At 42.9% G+C, this 23,161-nt stretch overlaps 1 protein-coding gene across 1 annotated transcript in view; it reads left to right on the top strand.

The window, feature by feature from the left end:
• The window catches only part of LOC120048899 (PDZ and LIM domain protein 7-like), a 104,088-nt gene extending 97,059 nt beyond the window's left edge, over positions 1 to 7,029 (top strand). Inside the window, exon 15 of the mRNA XM_038995215.1 lies at positions 7,009 to 7,029. Coding sequence (XP_038851143.1) covers positions 7,009 to 7,029 — 21 coding nt within the window. The remainder of the gene's footprint in view (positions 1 to 7,008) is intronic.
• The last annotated feature ends 16,132 nt before the right edge of the window (positions 7,030 to 23,161 follow it).

Genomic DNA, 23,161 nt, shown 5'->3' with positions numbered 1-23,161 from the left:
TACACCTCGACCGCCCCAAATATTTCCCTGAACCATCTGTTCTTGGAGAATCAGTGTGTAATGTTCATGTCCCTGAACCATCTGTTCTTGGAGATATCAGTGGTTAATGTTCGTGTCCCTGAACCATCTGTTCTTGGAGATATCATGTGTTTAATGATGTGTCCCTGAACCAATCTGTTCTTGGAGATATCAGTGTGTTAATGTTTGTTTTCCTGAACCATTCTGTTCTTGGAGATATCAGTGTGTTAATGTTTGTTTTCCTGAACCAATCTGTTCTTGGAGATATCAGTGTGTTAATGTCCATGTCCTGAACCAATCTGTTCTGGAGATATCAGTGTGTTAATGTTTGTTTTCCTGAACCAATCTGTTTGGAGATATCAGTGTGTTAATGTTGTTTTCCTGAACCAATCTGTCTTGGAGATATCAGTGTGTTATGTTCGTGTTCCCTGAACCATTCTGTTCTTGGAGATATCAGGGTGTTAATGTTGTTTTCCTGAACCAATCTGTTCTTGGAGATATCAGTGTGTTAATGTTCATGTCCCTGAACCAATCTGTTCTTGGAGATATCAGTGTGTTAATGTTTGTTTTCCTGAAACAATCTGTTCTTGGAGATATCAGTGTGTTAATGTTCATGTCCCTGAACCAATCTGTTCTGGAGATTCAGTGTGTTAATGTTCATTCCTTAACCATTCTGTTCTTGGAGATATCAGTTGTGATGTTTTTGTTCCTGAACCAATCTGTTCTTGGAGATATCAGTGTGTTAATGTTTGTTTTCCTGAACCAATTGTTCTTGGAGATATCAGTGTGTTAATGTTCATGTCCCTGAACCAATCTGTTCTTGGAGATATCAGTGTGTTAATGTTCATGTCCCTGAACCAATTGTTCTTGGAGATATCAGTGTGTTATGTTCATGTCCCTGAACCATTCTGTTCTTGGAGATATCAGTGTGTTAATGTTTGTTTTCCTGAACCAATCTGTTCTTGGAGATATCAGTGTTGTAATGTTTGTTTCGAACCAATCTGTTCTTGGAGATATCAGTGTGTTAATGTTCGTGTCCCTGAAACAATCTGTTCTTGGAGGATATCAGTGTGTTAATGTTCATGTCCCTGAACCATTCTGTTCTTGGAGATATCAGTGTGTTAATGTTCATTGTCCGAACCAATCTGTTCTTGGAGATATCAGTGTGTTAATGTTCGTGTCCCTGAACCAATCTGTTCTTGGAGATATCAGTGTGTTAATGTTTGTTTTCCTGAACCATTCTGTTCTTGGAGATATCAGTGTGTTAATGTTCATGTCCCTGAACCATTCTGTTCTTGGAGATATCAGTGTGTTAATGTTTGTTTTCCTGAACCATTCTGTTCTTGGAGATATCAGTGTGTTAATGTTTGTTTTCCTGAACCAATCTGTTCTTGGAGATATCAGTGTGTTAATGTTCATGTCCCTGAACCAATCTGTTCTTGGAGATATCAGTGTGTTAATGTTCATGTCCCTGAACCATTCTGTTCTTGGAGATATGAGTGTGTTAATGTTTGTTTTCCTGAACCAATCTGTTCTTAAAGATATCAGTGTGTTAATGTTTGTTTTCCTGAACCATTCTGTTCTTGGAGATATCAGTGTGTTAATGTTTGTTTTCCTGAACCATTCTGTTCTTGGAGATATCAGTGTGTTAATGTTTGTGTCCCTGAACCATTCTGTTCTTGGAGATATCAGTGTGTTAATGTTTGTTTTCCTGAACCATTCTGTTCTTGGAGATATCATGTGTTAATGTTTGTTTTCCTGAACCAATCTGTTCTTGGAGATATCAGTGTGTTAATGTTTGTTTTACCTGAACCATTCTGTTCTTGGAGATATCAGTGTGTTAATGTTCGTGTCCTGAACCAATCTGTTCTTGGAGATATCAGTGGGTTAATGTTCATGTCCCTGAACCAATCTGTTCTTGGAGATATCAGTGTGTTAATGTTCATGTCCTGAACCATTCTGTTCTTGGAGATATCAGTTGTGTAATGTTGTGTCCCTGAACCAATCTGTTCTTGGAGATATCAGTGTGTTAATGTTTGTTTTCCTGAACCATCTGTTCTTGGAGATATCAGTGTGTTAATGTTTGTTTCCTGAACCATTCTGTTCTTGGAGATATCAGTGTGTTAATGTTTGTTTTCCTGAAACATCTGTTCTTGGAGATATCAGTGTGTTAATGTTCATGTCCCTGAACCAATCTGTTCTTGGAGATATCAGTGTGTTAATGTTTCTGTCCCTGAACCATTCTGTTCTTGGAGATATCAGTGTGTTAATGTTTGTGTCCCTGAACAATCTTTCTTGGAGATATCAGTGTGTTTAATGTTGTTTTCCTGAACCATTCTGTTCTTGGAATATCAGTGTGTTTGTTTGTTTTCCTGAACCAATCTGTTCTTGGAGATATCAGTGTGTTAATGTTCATGTTCCTGAACCAATCTGTTCTTGGAGAATCAGTGTGTTAATGTTCATGTCCCTGAACCATTCTGTTCTTGGAGATATGAGTGTGTTAATGTTTGTTTTCCTGAACCAATCTGTTCTTGGAGATATCAGTGTGTTAATGTTTGTTTTCCTGAACCATTCTGTTCTTGGAGATATCAGTGTGTTAATGTTTGTTTTCCTGAACCATTCTGTTCTTGGAGATATCAGTGTGTTAATGTTTGTGTCCCTGAACCATTATGTTCTTGGAGATATCAGTGTGTTAATGTTTGTTTTCCTGAACCATTCTGTTCTTGGAGATATCAGTGTGTTAATGTTTGTTTTCCTGAACCAATCTGTTCTTGGAGATATCAGTGTGTTAATGTTTGTTTTCCTGAACCATTCTGTTCTTGGAGATATCAGTGTGTTAATGTTCGTGTCCCTGAACCAATCTGTTCTTGGAGATATCAGTGGGTTAATGTTCATGTCCCTGAACCAATCTGTTCTTGGAGATATCAGTGTGTTAATGTTCATGTCCCTGAACCATTCTGTTCTTGGAGATATCAGTGTGTTAATGTTTGTGTCCCTGAACCAATCTGTTCTTGGAGATATCAGTGTGTTAATGTTTGTTTTCCTGAACCATTCTGTTCTTGGAGATATCAGTGTGTTAATGTTTGTTTTCCTGAACCATTCTGTTCTTGGAGATATCAGTGTGTTAATGTTTGTTTTCCTGAAACATTCTGTTCTTGGAGATATCAGTGTGTTAATGTTCATGTCCCTGAACCAATCTGTTCTTGGAGATATCAGTGTGTAAGTTTCATGTCCCTGAACCATTCTGTTCTTGGAGATATCAGTGTGTAATGTTTGTGTCCCTGAACCAATCTGTTTTTGTCTTGGAGATATCAGTGTGTTAATGTTTTTTTCCTGAAACCATTCCTGTTCTTGGAGATATCAGTGTGTTAATGTTTGTTCTTCCTGAACCAAATCTGTTCTTGGAGATATCTAGTGTGTAATGTTTGTTTTCCTGAACCATTCTGTTTCTTGGAGATATCAGTGTGGGTTAATGTTTGTGTCCCTGAACCAATCTGTTCTTGGAGATATCAGGTGGTGTTAATGTTGTGTCCCCTGAACCAATCTGTTCTTGTGAGATATCAGTTTGTTAATGTTCATGTCCCTGAACCATTCTGTTCGTTGGAGATATCAGTGTGTTAATGTTTGTGTCCCTGGAACCAATCTGTTCTTGGAGATATCAGTGTGTTAATGTTTGTGTCCCTGAACCAATCTGTTCTTGGAGATATCAGTGTGTTAATGTTCATGTCCCTGAACCATTCTGTTCTTGGACATATCAGTGTGTTAATGTTTGTGTCCCTGAACCATTCTGTTCTTGGAGATATCAGTGTGTTAATGTTCATGTTCCTGAACCAATCTGTTCATGGAGATATCAGTGTGTTAATGTTTGTTTTCCTGAACCAATCTGTTCTTGGAGATATCAGTGTGTTAATGTTCATGTCCCTGAACCAATCTGTTCTTGGAGATATCAGTGTGTTAATGTTTGTTTTCCTGAACCAATCTGTTCTTGGAGATATTGGTGTGTCAATAATGTTTGTGATAACTATTATCAATTCTACTAACACAGCAGTGTTAATAATCACATAGAGAAGCAACACTTCTACTGACACAGCAGTGTTAATAATCACATAGAGAAGCAACACTTCTACTGACACAGCAGTGTTAATAATCACATAGAGAAGCAACACTTCTACTGACACAGCAACACTTCTACTAACACAGCAACACTTCTACTAACACAGCAACACTTCTACTAACACAGCAATACTTCTACTAACACAGCATCACTTCTACTAACACAGCAACACTTCTACTAACACAGCAACACTTCTACTAACACAGCAACACTTCTACTAACACAGCAACACTTCTACTAACACAGCATCACGTCTACTAACACAGCAACACTTCTACTAACACAGCAACACTTCTACTAACACAGCAACACTTCTACTAACACAGCAACACTTCTACTAACACAGCAACACTTATTTTAACACAGCAACACATCTACTAACACAGCATCACTTCTACTAACACAGCAACACTTCTACTAACACAGCAGTGTTAATAATCACATAGAGAAGCAACACTTCTACTAACACAGCAGTATTAATAATCACATAGAGAAGCAACACTTCTACTAACACAGCAACACTTCTACTAACACAGCATCACGTCTACTAACACAGCAACACTTCTACTAACACAGCAACACTTCTACTAACACAGCAACACTTCTACTAACACAGCAACACTTCTACTAACACAGCAACACTTCTACTAACACAGCAACACTTATTTTAACACAGCAACACATCTACTAACACAGCATCACTTCTACTAACACAGCAACACTTCTACTAACACAGCAGTGTTAATAATCACATAGAGAAGCAACACTTCTACTAACACAGCAGTATTAATAATCACATAGAGAAGCAACACTTCTACTAACACAGCAACACTTCTACTAACACAGCAACACCTCTACTAACACAGCAACACTTCTACTAACACAGCAACACTTCTACTAACACAGCAACACTTCTACTAACACAGCACCACTTCTACTAACACAGCAACACCTCTACTAACACAGCAACACTTCTACTAACACAGCAACACTTCTACTAACACAGCAACACTTCTACTAACACAGCAACACTTCTACTAACACAGCAACACTTCTACTAACACAGCAACACTTCTACTAACACAGCATCACTTCTACTAACACAGCAATACTTCTACTAACACAGCAACACTTCTACTAACACAGCATCACTTCTACTAACACAGCAACACTTCTACTAACACAGCAACACTTCTACTAACACAGCATCACTTATACTAACACAGCAACACTTCTACTAACACAGCAACACGTCTACTAACACAGCAACACTTCTACTACCACAGCAACACTTCTACTAACACAGCAACACTTCTACTAACACAGCAACACTTCTACTAACACAGCAACACTTCTACTAACACAGCATCACTTCTACTAACACAGCAACACTTATTTTAACACAGCAACACATCTACTAACACAGCATCACTTCTACTAACACAGCAACACTTCTACTAACACAGCAGTGTTAATAATCACATAGAGAAGCAACACTTCTACTAACACAGCAGTATTAATAATCACATAGAGAAGCAACACTTCTACTAACACAGCAACACTTCTACTAACACAGCAACACTTCTACTACCACAGCAACACTTCTACTAACACAGCAACACTTCTACTAACACAGCAACACTTCTACTAACACAGCAACACTTCTACTAACACAGCAACACTTCTACTAACACAGCAACACTTCTACTAACACAGAAGTCATAATAATCACATAGCGAAGTGTTGTTAAATGGATGATTATGATAGCAACATATTATTTAATGGGCACATTTATCTAATTCATTCGCAGCATGCAATGACATGTTTTACAATTTGAATAATTAAAGTTAAACTGAAAAATATAACCATAGCAATATTCAGAATAACAATACATCTAAGAAGGCTTTGCAAATTCTCATTTTACAATGTCAATTCACAAAAAAAGAGAAAGCCACACAGGGAAAGGAAAGGCAGCTAGTGCAGTCATGTCCTGGTCTCAGTGTCTCAGTGTCTCAGTGTCTCAGTGTCTCTGTGTCTCTGTGTCTCTGTGTCTCTGTGTCTCTGTGTCTCAGTGTCTCAGTGTCTCAGTGTCTCTCTGTCTCTCTGTGTCTCTGTGTCTCTGTGTCTCTGTGTCTCTCTGTCTCTCTGTCTCTCAGTGTCTCTCAGTGTCTCTCTGTCTCTCAGTGTCTCTGTATCCCAGGTTGATAGTTCAGTCATGTCCTGGTCTCAGTGTCTTTGTGTCTCAGTGTCTCTGTGTCTCAGTGTCTCAGTGTCTCAGTGTCTCTGTCTCTCTCAGTGTCTCAGTGTCTCTGTGTCTCTGTGTCTCAGTGTCTCGGTCTCTCTGTGTCTCTGTCTCTCAGTGTCTCAGTGTCTCAGTGTCTCTGTGTCTCAGTGTCTCAGTGTCTCAGTGTCTCTGTCTCTCTCAGTGTCTCAGTGTCTCTGTGTCTCAGTGTCTCGGTCTTTCTATGTCTCTGTCTCTCAGTGTCTCAGTGTCTCAGTGTCTCAGTGTCTCAGTGTCTCTGTCTCTCTCAGTGTCTCAGTGTCTCGGTCTCTCTGTGTCTCTGTCTCTCAGTGTCTCAGTGTCTCAGTGTCTCAGTGTCTCTGTCTCTCTCAGTGTCTCTGTGTCTCTGTGTCTCAGTGTCTCGGTCTCTCTGTGTCTCTGTCTCTCAGTGTCTCAGTGTCTCAGTGTCTCAGTGTCTCTGTGTCTCTGTGTCTCTGTCTCTCAGTGTCTCTGTCTCTCAGTGTCTCTGTGTCTCTGTGTCTCAGTGTCTCTGTGTCTCTGTCTCTGTGTCTCAGTGTCTCAGTGTCTCTGTCTCTCTGTGTCTCAGTGTCTCAGTGTCTCTGTGTCTATGTCTCTCTGTGTCTCTGTCTCTCAGTGTCTCTGTATCCCAGGCTGATAGTTCAGTCATGTCCCGGTCTCAGTGTCTCTGTATCCCAGGCTGATAGTTCAGTCATGTCCTGGTCTCAGTGTCTCTGTATCCCAGGCTGATAGTTCAGTCATGTCCCGGTCTCAGTGTCTCTGTATCCCAGGCTGATAGTTCAGTCATGTCCTGGTCTCAGTGTCTCTGTATCCCAGGCTGATAGTTCAGTCATGTCCCGGTCTCAGTGTCTCTGTATCCCAGGCTGATAGTTCAGTCATGTCCTGGTCTCAGTGTCTCTGTATCCCAGGCTGATAGTTCAGTCATGTCCCGGTCTCAGTGTCTCTGTATCCCAGGCTGATAGTTCAGTCATGTCCTGGTCTCAGTGTCTCTGTATCCCAGGCTGATAGTTCAGTCATGTCCTGGTCTCAGTGTCTCTGTATCCCAGGCTGATAGTTCAGTCATGTCCTGGTCTCAGTGTCTCTGTATCCCAGGCTGATAGTTCAGTCATGTCCTGGTCTCAGTGTCTCTGTATCCCAGGCTGATAGTTCAGTCATGTCCTGGTCTCAGTGTCTCTGTATCCCAGGCTGATAGTTCAGTCATGTCCTGGTCACAGTGTCTCTGTATCCCAGGCTGATAGTTCAGTCATGTCCTGGTCTCAGTGTCTCTGTATCCCAGGCTGATAGTTCAGTCATGTCCTGGTCACAGTGTCTCTGTATCCCAGGCTGATAGTTCAGTCATGTCCTGGTCTCAGTGTCTCTGTATCCCAGGCTGATAGTTCAGTCATGTCCTGGTCTCAGTGTCTCTGTATCCCAGGCTGATAGTTCAGTCATGTCCTGGTCTCAGTGTCTCTGTATCCCAGGCTGATAGTTCAGTCATGTCCTGGTCTCAGTGTCTCTGTATCCCAGGCTGATAGTTCAGTCATGTCCTGGTCTCAGTGTCTCTGTATCCCAGGCTGATAGTTCAGTCGTGTCCTGGTCTCAGTGTCTCTGTATCCCAGGGCTATAGTTCAGTCATGTCCTGGTCTCAGGGCTGATAGTACATCATTCTTAACTGTTTCTAAATGTCGTAGCTTCTCCCTAGTAGCTAGTTCTTCTGGGGGGAGGCTCTTAATTCCAGTAACAATGAATGATTTGGATGTGTCTACTAGTAACTAGCTCAACTGGGGGAGGCTCTTAATTCCAGTAACAATGAATGATTTGGAGGTGTCTACTAGTAACTAGCTCAACTGGGGGGAGGCTCTTAATTCCAGTAATCGATTTTATTATGAACTGTTTTTGTGTCTTTATTATTCTGTATCATGATCGATGTTTCTGCCTGTCTTCTCTAGGATGGGTCTGTTTTTCTGTAGCGTTTATTCATTAAATAAACATGAAACGTTGGTTTTGATGCTTGAAGAAGAAGCAGCAATACTTCCAGCAATACGAACACTCAGAGAAGATAAGAGATGCAACTCAGAGAAAATAAGAGATGCATTATGAAGACTCAGAGAAGATAAGAGATGCATTATGAAGACTCAGAGAAGATAAGATATGTAATACGAACACTCAGAGAAGATAAGAGATGCAATACGAACACTCAGAGAAGATAAGAGATGTAATACGAAGACTCGGAGAAGATAAGAGATGCATTACGAAGACTCAGAGAAGATAAGAGATGCATTATGAAGACTCAGAGAAGGTAAGAGATGCATTATGAAGACTCAGAGAAGATAAGAGATGCATAACATATTGAATTCTGATCAATTAGAAATGTGTGAGAGTCTCAATAGTAACCCTGCACTCCATGGAACTCCCATGGTAAAATATCCATGATACCATTGGGAGGATGGAGCAGAGGCCAGGCAGGTAGCCTCACCACTTCGTTATTGTTGTTTTGTTGTTTTGTTGTTTTGTTGTTTTGTTGTTTTGTTGTTCTGTTGTTTGTTGTTCATTGTTATTGTTGTTGTCGTTGTTGTGTTGTTAGTGTTGTTGTTGTCGTTGTTGTTCATTGTTATTGTTGTTGTAATTGTTGTGTTGTTGTTGTCGTTGTTGTTCATTGTTATTGTTGTTGTCGTTGTTGTGTTGTTGTTGTTTGCTGTTAGTGTTGTTGTCGTTGGTGTTGTTTTTGTTTTGTTGTTTTGTTGTTCATTGTTATTGTTGTTGTCATTGTTGTGTTGTTGTTGTTTGTTGTTAGTGTTGTTGTTGTTGTTCATTGTTATTGTTGTTGTCATTGTTGTGTTGTTGTTGTTTGTTGTTAGTGTTGTTGTTGTTGTTGTTCATTGTTATTGTTGTTGTCATTGTTGTGTTGTTGTTGTTTGTTGTTAGTGTTGTTGTTGTTGTTTGCTGTTAGTGTTGTTGTCGTTGTTGTGTTGTTGTTGTTTGCTGTTAGTGTTGTTGTTGTTGTTGTGTTGTTAGTGTTGTTGTTGTCGTTGTTTTTCATTGTTATTGTTGTTGTCATTGTTGTGTTGTTGTTGTTTGTTGTTAGTGTTGTTGTCGTTGTTGTGTTGTTGTTGTTTGTTGTTAGTGTTGTTGTCGTTGTTGTGTTGTTGTTTGTTGTTAGTGTTGTTGTCGTTGTTGTGTTGTTGTTGTTTGCTGTTAGTGTTGTTGTCGTTGGTGTTGTTTTTGTTTTGTTGTTGTTGTTCATTGTTATTGTTGTTGTCGTTGTTGTGTTGTTTGTTGTTGTGTTGTTGTTGTTTATTGTTAGTGTTGTTGTCGTTGGTGTTGTTGTGGTTGTTGTGGTCGCCATCATTGTTGTTGTTGTTCAATGTTATTGTTGTTGTCGTCGTCGTCCTCGTCGTCCTCGTCGTAGTCGTTGTTGTTGTTTTGTATACTGATTGACTATCCAAGGCAAAACATGTACTGTACACAACTACAGTAATGAAGATGTACTAATGATTGATGCAAAAATAATTCAATTACAGTACAAAGTGAACAGCTTTCACCATGATGTCACTACGATGCCAAGAAAACAGGCTTATTAACGTTAGATAGTGCGAGTCTGAACTAGATTGGACAGCAGATGACAATGAATTGCCCTAAATAGTTAAATCAACTAATGTATAATACCCCTGTTATTCCTGAACAGGTAAAAGTACATACACGGTCAAGAGCGTCTGATATCACTGCTTAATGTGGTAAGCTGTCGTATGGATGGTTAACTTACACGTATCCTATTGTTACCTGTTTCAATGAGTATCATTTCAACATTACAAGGAGATTCTGACAGACACTTCAGGTAAAATACATTTATGGTTATCAGATTCCCAAAGTAGATACAGTATAAGGACTTAAATCCAAGTACACACACACACACACACACACACACACACACACACACACACACACACACACACACACACACACACACACACACACACACACACAGGTAGTCGACACATTATCATGTTCCCTCATCACAAAATGACCAGGCATCTTACAACATCACACAGTGTTCTCATTGCTTCCAGACTCATACAGAGTTGAGCACAATGGATCAAGGTGCTATGGAACACAGGTAGATGGGTATGGATCAAGGTGCTCCTCAACAGGTATGGATCAAGGTGCTCCTCAACAGGTATGGATCAAGGTGCTCCTCAACAGGTATGGATCAAGGTGCTCCTCAACAGGTATGGATCAAGGTGCTCCTCAACAGGTATAGATCAAGGTGCTCCTCAACAGGTATGGATCAAGGTGCTCCTCAACAGGTATGGATCAAGGTGCTCCTCAACAGGTATGGATCAAGGTGCTCCTCAACAGGTATGGATCAAGGTGCTCCTCAACAGGTATGGATCAAGGTGCTCCTCAACGGGTATGGATCAAGGTGCTTCTCAAAAGGTATGGATCAAGGTGCTCCTCAACAGGTATGGATCAAGGTGCCTCTCAACAGGTATGGATCAAGGTGCTCCTCAACATGTATGGATCAAGGTGCTCCTCAATGGGTATGGATCAAGGTGCTCCTCAACAGGTATGGATCAAGGTGCTCCTCAACAGGTATGGATCAAGGTGCTCCTCAACAGGTATGGATCAAGGTGCTCCTCAACAGGTATGGACCAAGGTGCTCCTCAACAGGTATGGATCAAGGTGCTCCTCAACAGGTATGGACCAAGGTGCTCCTCAACATGTATGGATCAAGGTGCTCCTCAACATGTATGGATCAAGGTGCTCCTCAACATGTATGGACCAAGGTGCTCCTCAACAGGTATGGATCAAGGTGCTCCTCAACAGGTATGGATCAAGGTGCTCCTCAACGGGTATGGACCAAGGTGCTCCTCAACAGGTATGGACCAAGGTACTCCTCAACAAGTATGGATCAAGGTGCTCCTCAACAGGTATGGATCAAGGTGCTCCTCAACAGGTATAGATCAAGGTGCTCCTCAACAGGTATAGATCAAGGTGCTCCTCAACATGTATGGATCCAGGTACTCCTCAACAGGTATGGATCAAGGTGCTCCTCAACAGGTATGGATCAAGGTGCTCCTCAACAGGTATGGATCAAGGTGCTCCTCAACAGGTATGGATCAAGGTGCTCCTCAACAGGTATGGATCAAGGTGCTCCTCAACGGGTATGGACCAAGGTTCTCCTCAACAGGTATGGACCAAGGTGCTCCTCAACAGGTATGGATCAAGGTGCTCCTCAACAGGTATGGATCAAGGTGCTCCTCAACAGGTATAGATCAAGGTGCTCCTCAACAGGTATGGATCAAGGTGCTCCTCAACAGGTATGGATCAAGGTGCTCCTCAACATGTATGGATCAAGGTGCTCCTCAACATGTATGGATCAAGGTGCTCCTCAACAGGTATGTATCAAGGTGCTCCTCAACAGGTATGGATCAAGGTGCTCCTCAACAGGTATGGATCAAGGTGCTCCTCAACAGGTATGGATCAAGGTGCTCCTCAACGGGTATGGACCAAGGTGCTCCTCAACAGGTATGGACCAAGGTGCTCCTCAACAGGTATGGATCAAGGTGCTCCTCAACAGGTATGGATCAAGGTGCTCCTCAACAGGTATGGATCAAGGTGCTCCTCAACGGGTATGCATCAAGGTGCTCCTCAACGGGTATGGATCAAGGTGCTCCTCAACATGTATGGATCAAGGTGCTCCTCAACAGGTATGGATCAAGGTGCTCCTCAACGGGTATGGATCAAGGTGCTCCTCAACAGGTATGGATCAAGGTGCTCCTCAACGGGTATGGATCAAGGTGCTCCTCAACATGTATGGATCAAGGTGCTCCTCAACATGTATGGATCAAGTTACTCCTCAACAGGTATGGATCAAGGTGCTCCTCAACGGGTATGGATCAAGGTGCTCCTCAACAGGTATGGATCAAGGTGCTCCTCAACGGGTATGGATCAAGGTGCTCCTCAACATGTATGGATCAAGGTGCTCCTCAACATGTATGGATCCAGGTACTCCTCAACAGGTATGGATCAAGGTGCTCCTCAACATGTATGGATCAAGTTACTCCTCAACAGGTATGGATCAAGGTGCTCCTCAACAGGTATGGATCAAGGTGCTCCTCAACAGATATGGATCAAGGTGCTCCTCAACGGGTATGGATCAAGGTGCTCCTCAACAGGTATGGATCAAGGTGCTCCTCAACAGGTATGGTTCAAGGTGCTCCTCAACAGGTATGGTTCAAGGTGCTCCTCAACAGGTATGGATAAAGGTGCTCCTCAACAGGTATGGATCAAGGTGCTCCTCAACAGGTATGGATCAAGGTGCTCCTCAACAGGTATGGATCAAGGTGCTCCTCAACAGGTATGGATCAAGGTGCTCCTCAACAGGTATAGATCAAGGTGCTCCTCAACAGGTATGGATCAAGGTGCTCCTCAACAGGTATGGATCAAGGTGCTCCTCAACAGGTATGGATCAAGGTGCTCCTCAACAGGTATGGATCAAGGTGCTCCTCAACAGGTATGGATCAAGGTGCTCCTCAACAGGTATGGTTCAAGGTGCTCCTCAACAGGTATGGATCAAGGTGCTCCTCAACAGGTATGGATCAAGGTGCTCCTCAACAGGTATGGATCAAGGTGCTCCTCAACAGGTATGGTTCAAGGTGCTCCTCAACAGGTATGGATCAAGGTGCTCCTCAACAGGTATGGATCAAGGTGCTCCTCAACAGGTATGGATCAAGGTGCTCCTCAACAGGTATGGATCAAGGTGCTCCTCAACAGGTATGGATCAAGGTGCTCCTCAACAGGTATGGTTCAAGGTGCTCCTCAACAGGTATGGATCAAGGTGCTCCTCAACAGGTATGGATCAAGGTGCTCCTCAACAGGTATGGATCAAGGTGCTCCTCAACAGGTATGGTTCAAGGTGCTCCTCAACAGGTATGGATCAAGGTGCTCCTCAACAGGTATGGATCAAGGTGCTCCTCAACGGGTATGGACCAAGGTGCTCCTCAACAGGTATGGATAAAGGTGCTCCTCAACAGGTATGGATCAAGGTGCTCCTCAACAGGTATGGATCAAGGTGCTCCTCAACAGATATGGATCAAGTTACTCCTCAATATGTATGGATCAAGGTGCTTCTCAACAGGTATGGATCAAGGTGCTCCTCAACAGGTATGGATCAAGGTGCTCCTCAACGGGTATGGATCAAGGTGCTCCTCAACGGGTATGGATCAAGGTGCTCCTCAACAGGTATGGATCAAGGTGCTCCTCAACAGGTATGGATCAAGGTGCTCCTCAACAGGTATGGATCAAGGTGCTCCTCAACAGGTATGGATCAAGGTGCTCCTCAACAGGTATGGATCAAGGTGCTCCTCAACGGGTATGGATCAAGGTGCTCCTCAACGGGTATGGATCAAGGTGCTCCTCAACATGTATGGATCAAGTTACTCCTCAACAGGTATGGATCAAGGTGCTCCTCAACAGGTATGGAATAAGTTACTCCTCAACAGGTATGGATCAAGGTGCTCCTCAACATGTATGGATCAAGGTGCTCCTCAACATGTATGGATCAAGTTACTCCTCAACAGGTATGGATCAAGGTGCTCCTCAACAGGTATGGATCAAGGTGCTCCTCAACAGGTATGGTTCAAGGTGCTCCTCAACAGGTATGGTTCAACGTGCTCCTCAACAGGTATGGATAAAGGTGCTCCTCAACAGGTATGGATCAAGGTGCTCCTCAACAGGTATGGATCAAGGTGCTCCTCAACAGGTATGGATCAAGGTGCTCCTCAACAGGTATGGATCAAGGTGCTCCTCAACAGGTATAGATCAAGGTGCTCCTCAACAGGTATGGATCAAGGTGCTCCTCAACAGGTATGGATCAAGGTGCTCTTCAACAGGTATGGATCAAGGTGCTCCTCAACAGGTATGGATCAAGGTGCTCCTCAACAGGTATGGATCAAGGTGCTCTTCAACAGGTATGGTTCAAGGTGCTCCTCAACAGGTATGGATCAAGGTGCTCCTCAACAGGTATGGATCAAGGTGCTCCTCAACAGGTATGGATCAAGGTGCTCCTCAACAGATATGGTTCAAGCTGCTCCTCAACAGGTATGGATCAAGGTGCTCCTCAACAGGTATGGATCAAGTTACTCCTCAACAGGTATGGTTCAAGATGCTCCTCAACAGGTATGGATCAAGGTGCTCCGCAACAGGTATGGATCAAGGTGCTCCTCAACAGGTATGGATCAAGGTGCTCCTCAACGGGTATGGATCAAGGTGCTCCTCAACGGGTATGGATCAAGGTGCTCCTCAACAGGTATGGATCAAGGTGCTCCTCAACAGGTATGGATCAAGGTGCTCCTCAACAGGTATGGATCAAGGTGCTCCTCAACAGGTATGGATCAAGGTGCTCCTCAACAGGTATGGATCAAGGTGCTCCTCAACAGGTATGGAATAAGTTACTCCTCAACAGGTATGGATCAAGGTGCTCCTCAACATGTATGGATCAAGTTACTCCTCAACAGGTATGGATCAAGGTGCTCCTCAACAGGTATGGATCAAGGTGCTCCTCAACAGGTATGGATCAAGGTGCTCCTCAACGGGTATGGATCAAGGTGCTCCTCAACAGGTATGGATCAAGGTGCTCCTCTACAGGTATGGTTCAAGGTGCTCCTCAACAGGTATGGTTCAACGTGCTCCTCAACAGGTATGGATAAAGGTGCTCCTCAACAGGTATGGATCAAGGTGCTCCTCAACAGGTATGGATCAAGGTGCTCCTCAACAGGTATGGATCAAGGTGCTCCTCAACAGGTATGGATCAAGGTGCTCCTCAACAGGTATAGATCAAGGTGCTCCTCAACAGGTATGGATCAAGGTGCTCCTCAACAGGTATGGATCAAGGTGCTCTTCAACAGGTATGGATCAAGGTGCTCCTCAACAGGTATGGATCAAGGTGCTCCTCAACAGGTATGGATCAAGGTGCTCCTCAACAGGTATGGTTCAAGGTGCTCCTCAACAGGTATGGATCAAGGTGCTCCTCAACAGGTATGGATCAAGGTGCTCCTCAACAGGTATGGATCAAGGTGCTCCTCAACAGGTATGGTTCAAGGTGCTCCTCAACAGGTATGGATCAAGGTGCTCCTCAACAGGTATGGATCAAGTTACTCCTCAACAGGTATGGTTCAAGATGCTCCTCAACAGGTATGGATCAAGGTGCTCCTCAACAGGTATGGATCAAGGTGCTCCTCAACAGGTATGGATCAAGGTGCTCCTCAACGGGTATGGATCAAGGTGCTCCTCAACGGGTATGGATCAAGGTGCTCCTCAACATGTATGGATCAAGGTGCTCCTCAACAGGTATGGATCAAGGTGCTCCTCAACAGGTATGGATCAAGGTGCTCCTCAACAGGTATGGATCAAGGTGCTCCTCAACAGGTATGGATCAAGGTGCTCCTCAACGGGTATGGACCAAGGTGCTCCTCAACAGGTATGGATAAAGGTGCTCCTCAACAGGTATGGATCAAGGTGCTCCTCAACAGGTATGGATCAAGGTGCTCCTCAACAGATATGGATCAAGTTACTCCTCAATATGTATGGATCAAGGTGCTTCTCAACAGGTATGGATCAAGGTGCTCCTCAACAGGTATAGATCAAGGTGCTCCTCAACAGGTATGGATAAAGGTGCTCCTCAACAGGTATGGATCAAGGTGCTCCTCAACAGGTATGGATCAAGGTGCTCCTCAACAGATATGGATCAAGTTACTCCTCAATATGTATGGATCAAGGTGCTTCTCAACAGGTATAGATCAAGGTGCTCCTCAACAGGTATGGATCAAGGTGCTCCTCAACAGGTATGGATCAAGGTGCTCCTCAACAGGTATGGATCAAGGTGCTCCTCAACAGGTATGGATCAAGGTGCTCCTCAACAGGTATGGATCAAGGTGCTCCTCAACAGGTATGGATCAAGGTGCTCCTCAACGGGTATGGATCAAGGTGCTCCTCAACATGTATGGATCAAGGTGCTCCTCAACATGTATGGATCAAGTTACTCCTCAACAGGTATGGATCAAGGTGCTCCTCAACATGTATGGATCAAGGTGCTCCTCAACAGGTATGGATCAAGGTGCTCCTCAACAGGTATGGATCAAGGTGCTCCTCAACAGGTATGGATCAAGGTGCTCCTCAACATGTATGGATCAAGGTGCTCCTCAACAGGTATGGATCAAGGTGCTCCTCAACAGGTATGGATCAAGGTGCTCCTCAACAGGTATGGTTCAAGGTGCTCCTCAACAGGTATGGTTCAAGGTGCTCCTCAACAGGTATGGTTCAAGGTGCTCCTCAACAGGTATGGATCAAGGTGCTCCTCAACAGGTATGGATCAAGGTGCTCCTCAACGGGTATGGATCAAGGTGCTCCTCAACGGGTATTGATCAAGGTGCTCCTCAACAGGTATGGATCAAGGTGCTCCTCAACAGGTATGGATCAAGGTGCTCCTCAACAGGTATGGATCAAGGTGCTCCTCAACAGGTATGGATCAAGGTGCTCCTCAACAGGTATGGATCAAGGTGCTCCTCAACAGGTATGGATCAAGGTGCTCCTCAACAGGTATGGATCAAGGTGCTCCTCAACAGGTATGGATCAAGGTGCTCCTCAACAGGTATGGATCAAGGTGCTCCTCAACAGGTATGGATCAAGGTGCTCCTCAACAGGTATGGATCAAGGTGCTCTGAACACAGGTATAGTTCAAGGTGCTCTGAACACAGGTATGGATCAAGGTGCTCCTCAACAGGTATGGATCAAGGTGCTCCTCAACAGGTATAGTTCAAGGTGCTCTGAACACAGGTAGGTAGGTTTGTAGTAGAAGAGAACAAAAAGCTTCATACTACAGTAGTATATGGTTCATCACGTCTTCTACACATAACAGTTCACAATAGAGGAACTTCTCAGCTAGGTAGTTAGTTGGTCTCAGATAGATAAAGAGCTGTTATCTAGAGATAGTTGGTCTCTGATAGATAAAGAGCTGTTATCTAGTTAGAGTTGGTCTCTGATAGATAAAGAGCTGTTATCTAGAGTTAGTTGGTCTCTGATAGATAAAGAGCTGTTATCTAGAGTTAGTTGGTCTCTGATAGATAAAGGGCTGTTATCTAGAGTTAGTTGGTCTCTGATAGATAAAGGGCTGTTATCTAGAGTTAGTTGGTCTCTGATAGATAAAGAGCTGTTATCTAGAGTTAGTTGGTCTCTGACAGATAAAGAGCTGTTATCTAGAGTTAGTTGGTCTCTGACAGATAAAGGGCTGTTATCTAGAGTTAGTTGGTCTCTGATAGATAAAGAGCTGTTATCTAGAGTTAGTTGGTCTCTGATAGATAAAGAGCTGTTATCTAGAGTTAGTTGGTCTCTGATAGATAAAGGGCTGTTATCTAGAGTTAGTTGGTCTCTGATAGATAAAGAGCTGTTATCTAGAGTTAGTTGGTCTCTGATAGATAAAGAGCTGTTATCTAGAGTTAGTTGGTCTCTGATAGATAAATAGCTGTTATCTAGAGTTAGAGTTGGTCTCTGATAGATAAAGGGCTGTTATCTAGAGTTAGTTGGTCTCTGATAGATAAAGAGCTGTTATCTAGAGTTAGTTGGTCTCTGAAAGATAAAGAACTGCTAAGCTGCATCTATCTACATCTCGTCAGCACACAACAGAGTACACACCACGCACATATACTCATGTGTACACAGACAGACATACACACATACACACACACTGACACGAGGTGTGCACACACACACACACACACACACACACACACACACACACACACACACACACACACACACACACACACACACACACACACACACACACACACACACACACACACACACACACACACATCCACTGTGACATGAGGCGTACACGCTACACCTGCGCAGCAGATATTATGCGCCAGAGTGCCTTGCCGCACATCTGTTGAGGAAGAGCAGGGATGTTTTATTTATTACAGCCAATTAAAACTTCAGGAACAAGAAACTTCAATGAGAATATAAATATCAAATTGAAAATCCAGTATTTAGGCTTGCAATCTGGATCCTCAGAAACATTACAGGAGTGAGCTGTGAAAGAGCCATAGTTCTGGGAAAGAGGAAGTAATCGCATCTTTTTTGTGTGAAAGAGAATCCCTTTTATCTCATCCTGCTGATGTCCCCCCCCCCCCTTTCTCCATTCCTTTTTCATGCAATAAATGTGATTTTAAGTTTTTTCCTTTCAAGCGTCTGCGTTTTTGAAACAGGACTGTATTTTCGGGCCACAGTTGAGCAGATGGATTGGCCTGACTTGGTTGTGAGCTGGAGTGAATGTTATGGGCATATGGCTCAGAGGCTGGGGAGCTCTGATTGTGTGGCATTTGTTAAGCTCACCAGGGAGTGACAAGCTGTGTTGTTGGGGGGGAATATGGATTTAGGCGCTGTCAGAAATGTTTTCAAATTCCCCCAAAAATGTGTGGTGTGTTATAGTGGTAGAGCTTTGATATGTCATGATAATGCCTCAGTCTAATCTAGATGCACCACAATAAAGTCTCAGTCTAATCTAGATTCACCATGACAACGTCTCAATCTAATCTAGATTCACCATAATAATGCCCCAGTCTAACCTAGATTCACCATGATAATGCCTCGGGTCAATCTAGATTTGCCATGATAATGCCTCAGGTCAATCTAGATTTGCCATGATAATGCCTCGGGTCAATCTAGATTCGACATGATAATGCTTCAGGTCAATCTAGATTTGCCATGATAATGCCTCAGGTCAATCTAGATTTGCCATGATAATGCCTCAGGTCAATCTAGATTTGCCATGATAATGCCTCAGGTAAATCTAGATTTGTCATGATAATGCCTTAGGTAAATCTAGATTCACCATGATAATGCCTCAGGTCAGTCTAGATTTACCATTATAATGTCTCAGGTAAATCTAGATTCACCCTGATAATGCCTCAGGTAAATCTAGATTCACCATGATAATGCCTCGGGTCTATCTAGATCCACTATGATAATGCCTCAGTCCAATCTAGATTCACCATGACGAGGCCCCCGATCCAATGTAGTTTTACCATATTAATGCCTCAGTCCAATCTAGTTTCACACATTTCATGATAATTTATGCCATGGTGGAACAGACTTGAATTCCCCAATTTGAAATGTATACGACCTCGCTATCCAACTGCTAGGTGTTCAGTAGTGTAGTTGTAGTGTAGTTAGTAGTTAGTGTAGTAGTTAGTAGTTAGTTAGTAGTTAGTAGTAGTAGTATTTAGTTGTAGTCGATAGATTGATTTATCAGGAAAAAAGATACACTGAATGAAACACGTTAAAGTGAATTCACTTGTTTCCAACTTGGTCCCGATGGGAAAAACACACAATACAGACAAGACCCAAAGCCCAAATGGCCAAAGACTTCGTAAAGAGGGCTGTCACGTGTATTGTCAAGACAGAAGACGCAAGATCGAGTCTGTAAGTAAGCAAATTCACTTTAAGGTCTACTACACCTGTTGTTTGACAGGATTTGATTTGAATTGAATACCAGCTTGTGAGCAAGGAAGCTAAGCCGTTGGTTACAATGGTATGAACCTGAACAATGCACCTCTATCACAAAGCCTGTGTCTCAAATGGCACCCTACATATAGTGCACTACTTGTTACCATAAACATATAGGCCAAAGGTCAAAAGTAGTGCGCTACATAGGGCATAGTGTGCCATTCGGTACACATACTAATACAGGGCCAAAAGATGGAGAGATACTCGGAGAGACAGAAACGTGTTTATATATCCGTTGATTCTTTGTGAGGATAAGTGCCTTCACTTGTTCATGATCTGAGATTCGTTTGAAAGTCGTCACTTAAACTTCTTGCGACTACAGGGGGTGCTGTTCCGAATTAGCATTTTGTCGTCTCCAAATTAAACTGCCTAGTACTCAATTCTTGCTCGTACAATATGCATATTATTAATTCTATTGGATAGAAAACACTTTCTAGTTTCATACAAAGTTGGAATGATGTCTGTGGGTGACCCAGAACTCTTTCTACAGCGAAATCCATGACAGACAGTGAAAGGTCTGAGAGCGAAGCTCTGATTTCAGATCAGTTTTAAAAGTCTGTGTATATCCTATGGAACGACACGAACTGCACCCGCCTTCCCCTGGATGTCAGTAACCAATGAGAAGTGGAATGGGCCTTCTGCGTAGCTCTCAGAGGTTATAAAGGACCAAGGAGTGAGGGTAGCCCCCCTTTCGACGCTCGCCTTTACGCAGGAAGACACCTCCGGATGCCATTTTCAAAGGCTCGGTTATCAACGTAAAATGTATCCGTCTGTAATTTAATTCGATATAGGACTTAGAAACATCATAAGGTAGTTAATTTAAACCGTTTTATAGCAATTTATATCCGTTTAGTGCGATTTTGATGCATTTCTATGTGAAGCACCGGGCACATTTCGGGGTCCCGGTCGAACGTTAGCGGGCATTTAGACGGACAAAGGACATCTTTCGACCAAAAGAAGATTAAACCCAAGAAAGAATACATTGCCCAAGAATCTGATGGAAGAACAGCTCAAAGTAAGCAATATTTAATATGATAAATCGTTGTTCTGTCGAAATATTTTAAACGCATATTTCGCCATTTTGTTTGGTATAGCTTCACTTGGCGAACCCTGTATTGAAAAGTAAGGATAATTTTAAAAATGTAAGTCAGCGGTTGCATTAAGAACTAATTTGTCTTTCGATTCCTGTCAACTCTGTATTTTTTAGTCAAGTATATGATTAGCTTTCGATTAAACTAGATCACTCTGAAAGCTGACGTCCCTCATTTTGATGCTTGAGTTGTGACTATTTCCATTGTATAACCACGGTTTTGTATGGCTAAATATGCACCTTTTCGAACAAACTGTATATGTATGTTGTAAAATGATGTTACAGGAGTGTCATCGGAAGAATTCTGAGAAGGTTAGTGAAAAAATTAATATATTTTGGCGATGATAACGTTATAGCTCCCTTTGCCTTGAATTCATACTCTACTAACGTTTTCACATGTGGTATGCTAACTTATCGATTTATTGTGTTTTCGCTGAAAAACGCTTAGAAAATCTGAAATATGGTCTGAAATCACAAGAACTGTGTCTTTCCATTGCTATGCTTTGTCTATTTTTATGAAATGTTTTATGATGAGTAAATTGGTCATACACGTTGCTCTATCTAGTAATTCTAGTCGATTTGTGATGGTCGGTGCAATTGTAAACTGTGATTTCTACCTGAAATATGCACTTTTTTCTAACAACACCTATCCTATACCATAAATATGTTATCAGACTGTCATCTGATGAGTTTTTGTCTTGGTTTGTTGCTATCAATATCTTAGTTTAGCCGAATTGGTGATAGCTAGTGGTGGAGAGAGAAAATGGTGGACAAAGAAAGATGGTGTATTTTGCTAACGTGGTTAGCTAATAGATTTACATATTGTGTCTTCCCTGTAAAACATTTTAAAAAACAGAAATGATGGGTTTATTCACAAGATCTGTATCTTTCATCTGGTGTCTTGGACTTGTGATTTAATGATATTTAGATGCTACTATTTACTTGTGAAGCTATGCTAGCGATGCTAATCAGTGTGGGGGGGGTGGGGGGTGATCCCGGATACGGGGTTGATACTCGTGAAAGGTTAATGAACGAGATTGTCATCGAGTTGAAAGGAGGAGAAATGAGTCTCGAGAGAAAGATGAGTGTTTTCTGCGGAGGCGTGGCACTTCAGTTATACACTTACATCAACTTCAATCTGCTTTACTTCAACCTTTTACATGGAAGTTCTAAAGTACAGTATATCACTCACAGTCTACCAGCAGGACACCAGTCAAATAAAATGAATACAAAACCCCTTTAAATAACCGGGCTGACAAGGTGGCAGACTGCCACCCACCGCTCCGACAGTATCCTCGTTACCTCTGACATATGAGATGTGATCTGTTCCCTCTCACTGTTAATAAACCATACTTTGCATTACTCTGCCAGACACATCATCCGCATGTTGGATTTGATTTCTCCAATCCCCCCCCTTCATACAAAAAAAATGAATATGTCCCAAATGGCACCTGATTCCCTTTATAGTGAACTGCTTTTGACCAGACCCCTATGATAGTACACTATGTAGGGAATCAGGTGCCATTTTGAGATGCAGGCACATCACCATAGAAGTGAGATGGGAGAGAAAGTAGGAGGTGAAGGTGGGCAGTGCGTTCATGTTTACATAAGCTCTCTTCTTCATTCAGAATGCCTCTACCTTTAAAGCGTAATCCCAGAAGGGTATTTATTAAAAGTCTCCAGTGTGGACGCCTCTGTGAAGATGTTTGGCAGGATGGCAGTCCACCCCTCCCCCTTGTCAGCCTCTCTGATGTGAGCCAGGCGAACCAGCCAGTAAGGATGTGGTAAAGATGTGAGCCAGGCGAACCAGCCAGTAGGGATGAGGTAAAGATGTGAGCCAGGCGAACCAGCCAGTAGGGATGAGGTGAAGATGTGAGCCAGGCGAACCAGCCAGTAGGGATGAGGTGAAGATGTGAGCCAGGCGAACCAGCCAGTAGGGATGAGGTAAAGATGTGAGCCAGGCGAACCAGCCAGTAGGGATGAGGTGAAGATGTGAGCCAGGCGAACCAGCCAGTAGGGATGAGGTAAAGATGTGAGCCAGGCGAACCAGCCAGTAGGGATGAGGTGAAGATGTGAGCCAGGCGAACCAGCCAGTAGGGATGAGGTGAAGATGTGAGCCAGGCGAACCAGCCAG

The sequence above is a fragment of the Salvelinus namaycush genome, chromosome 5 (genome assembly GCF_016432855.1).
Source record: "Salvelinus namaycush isolate Seneca chromosome 5, SaNama_1.0, whole genome shotgun sequence".
Taxonomy (NCBI): Eukaryota; Metazoa; Chordata; class Actinopteri; order Salmoniformes; family Salmonidae; genus Salvelinus; species Salvelinus namaycush.
Note: the sequence above shows the minus strand (reverse complement) of the source record. Positions and strands in the feature narration are given on the sequence as shown.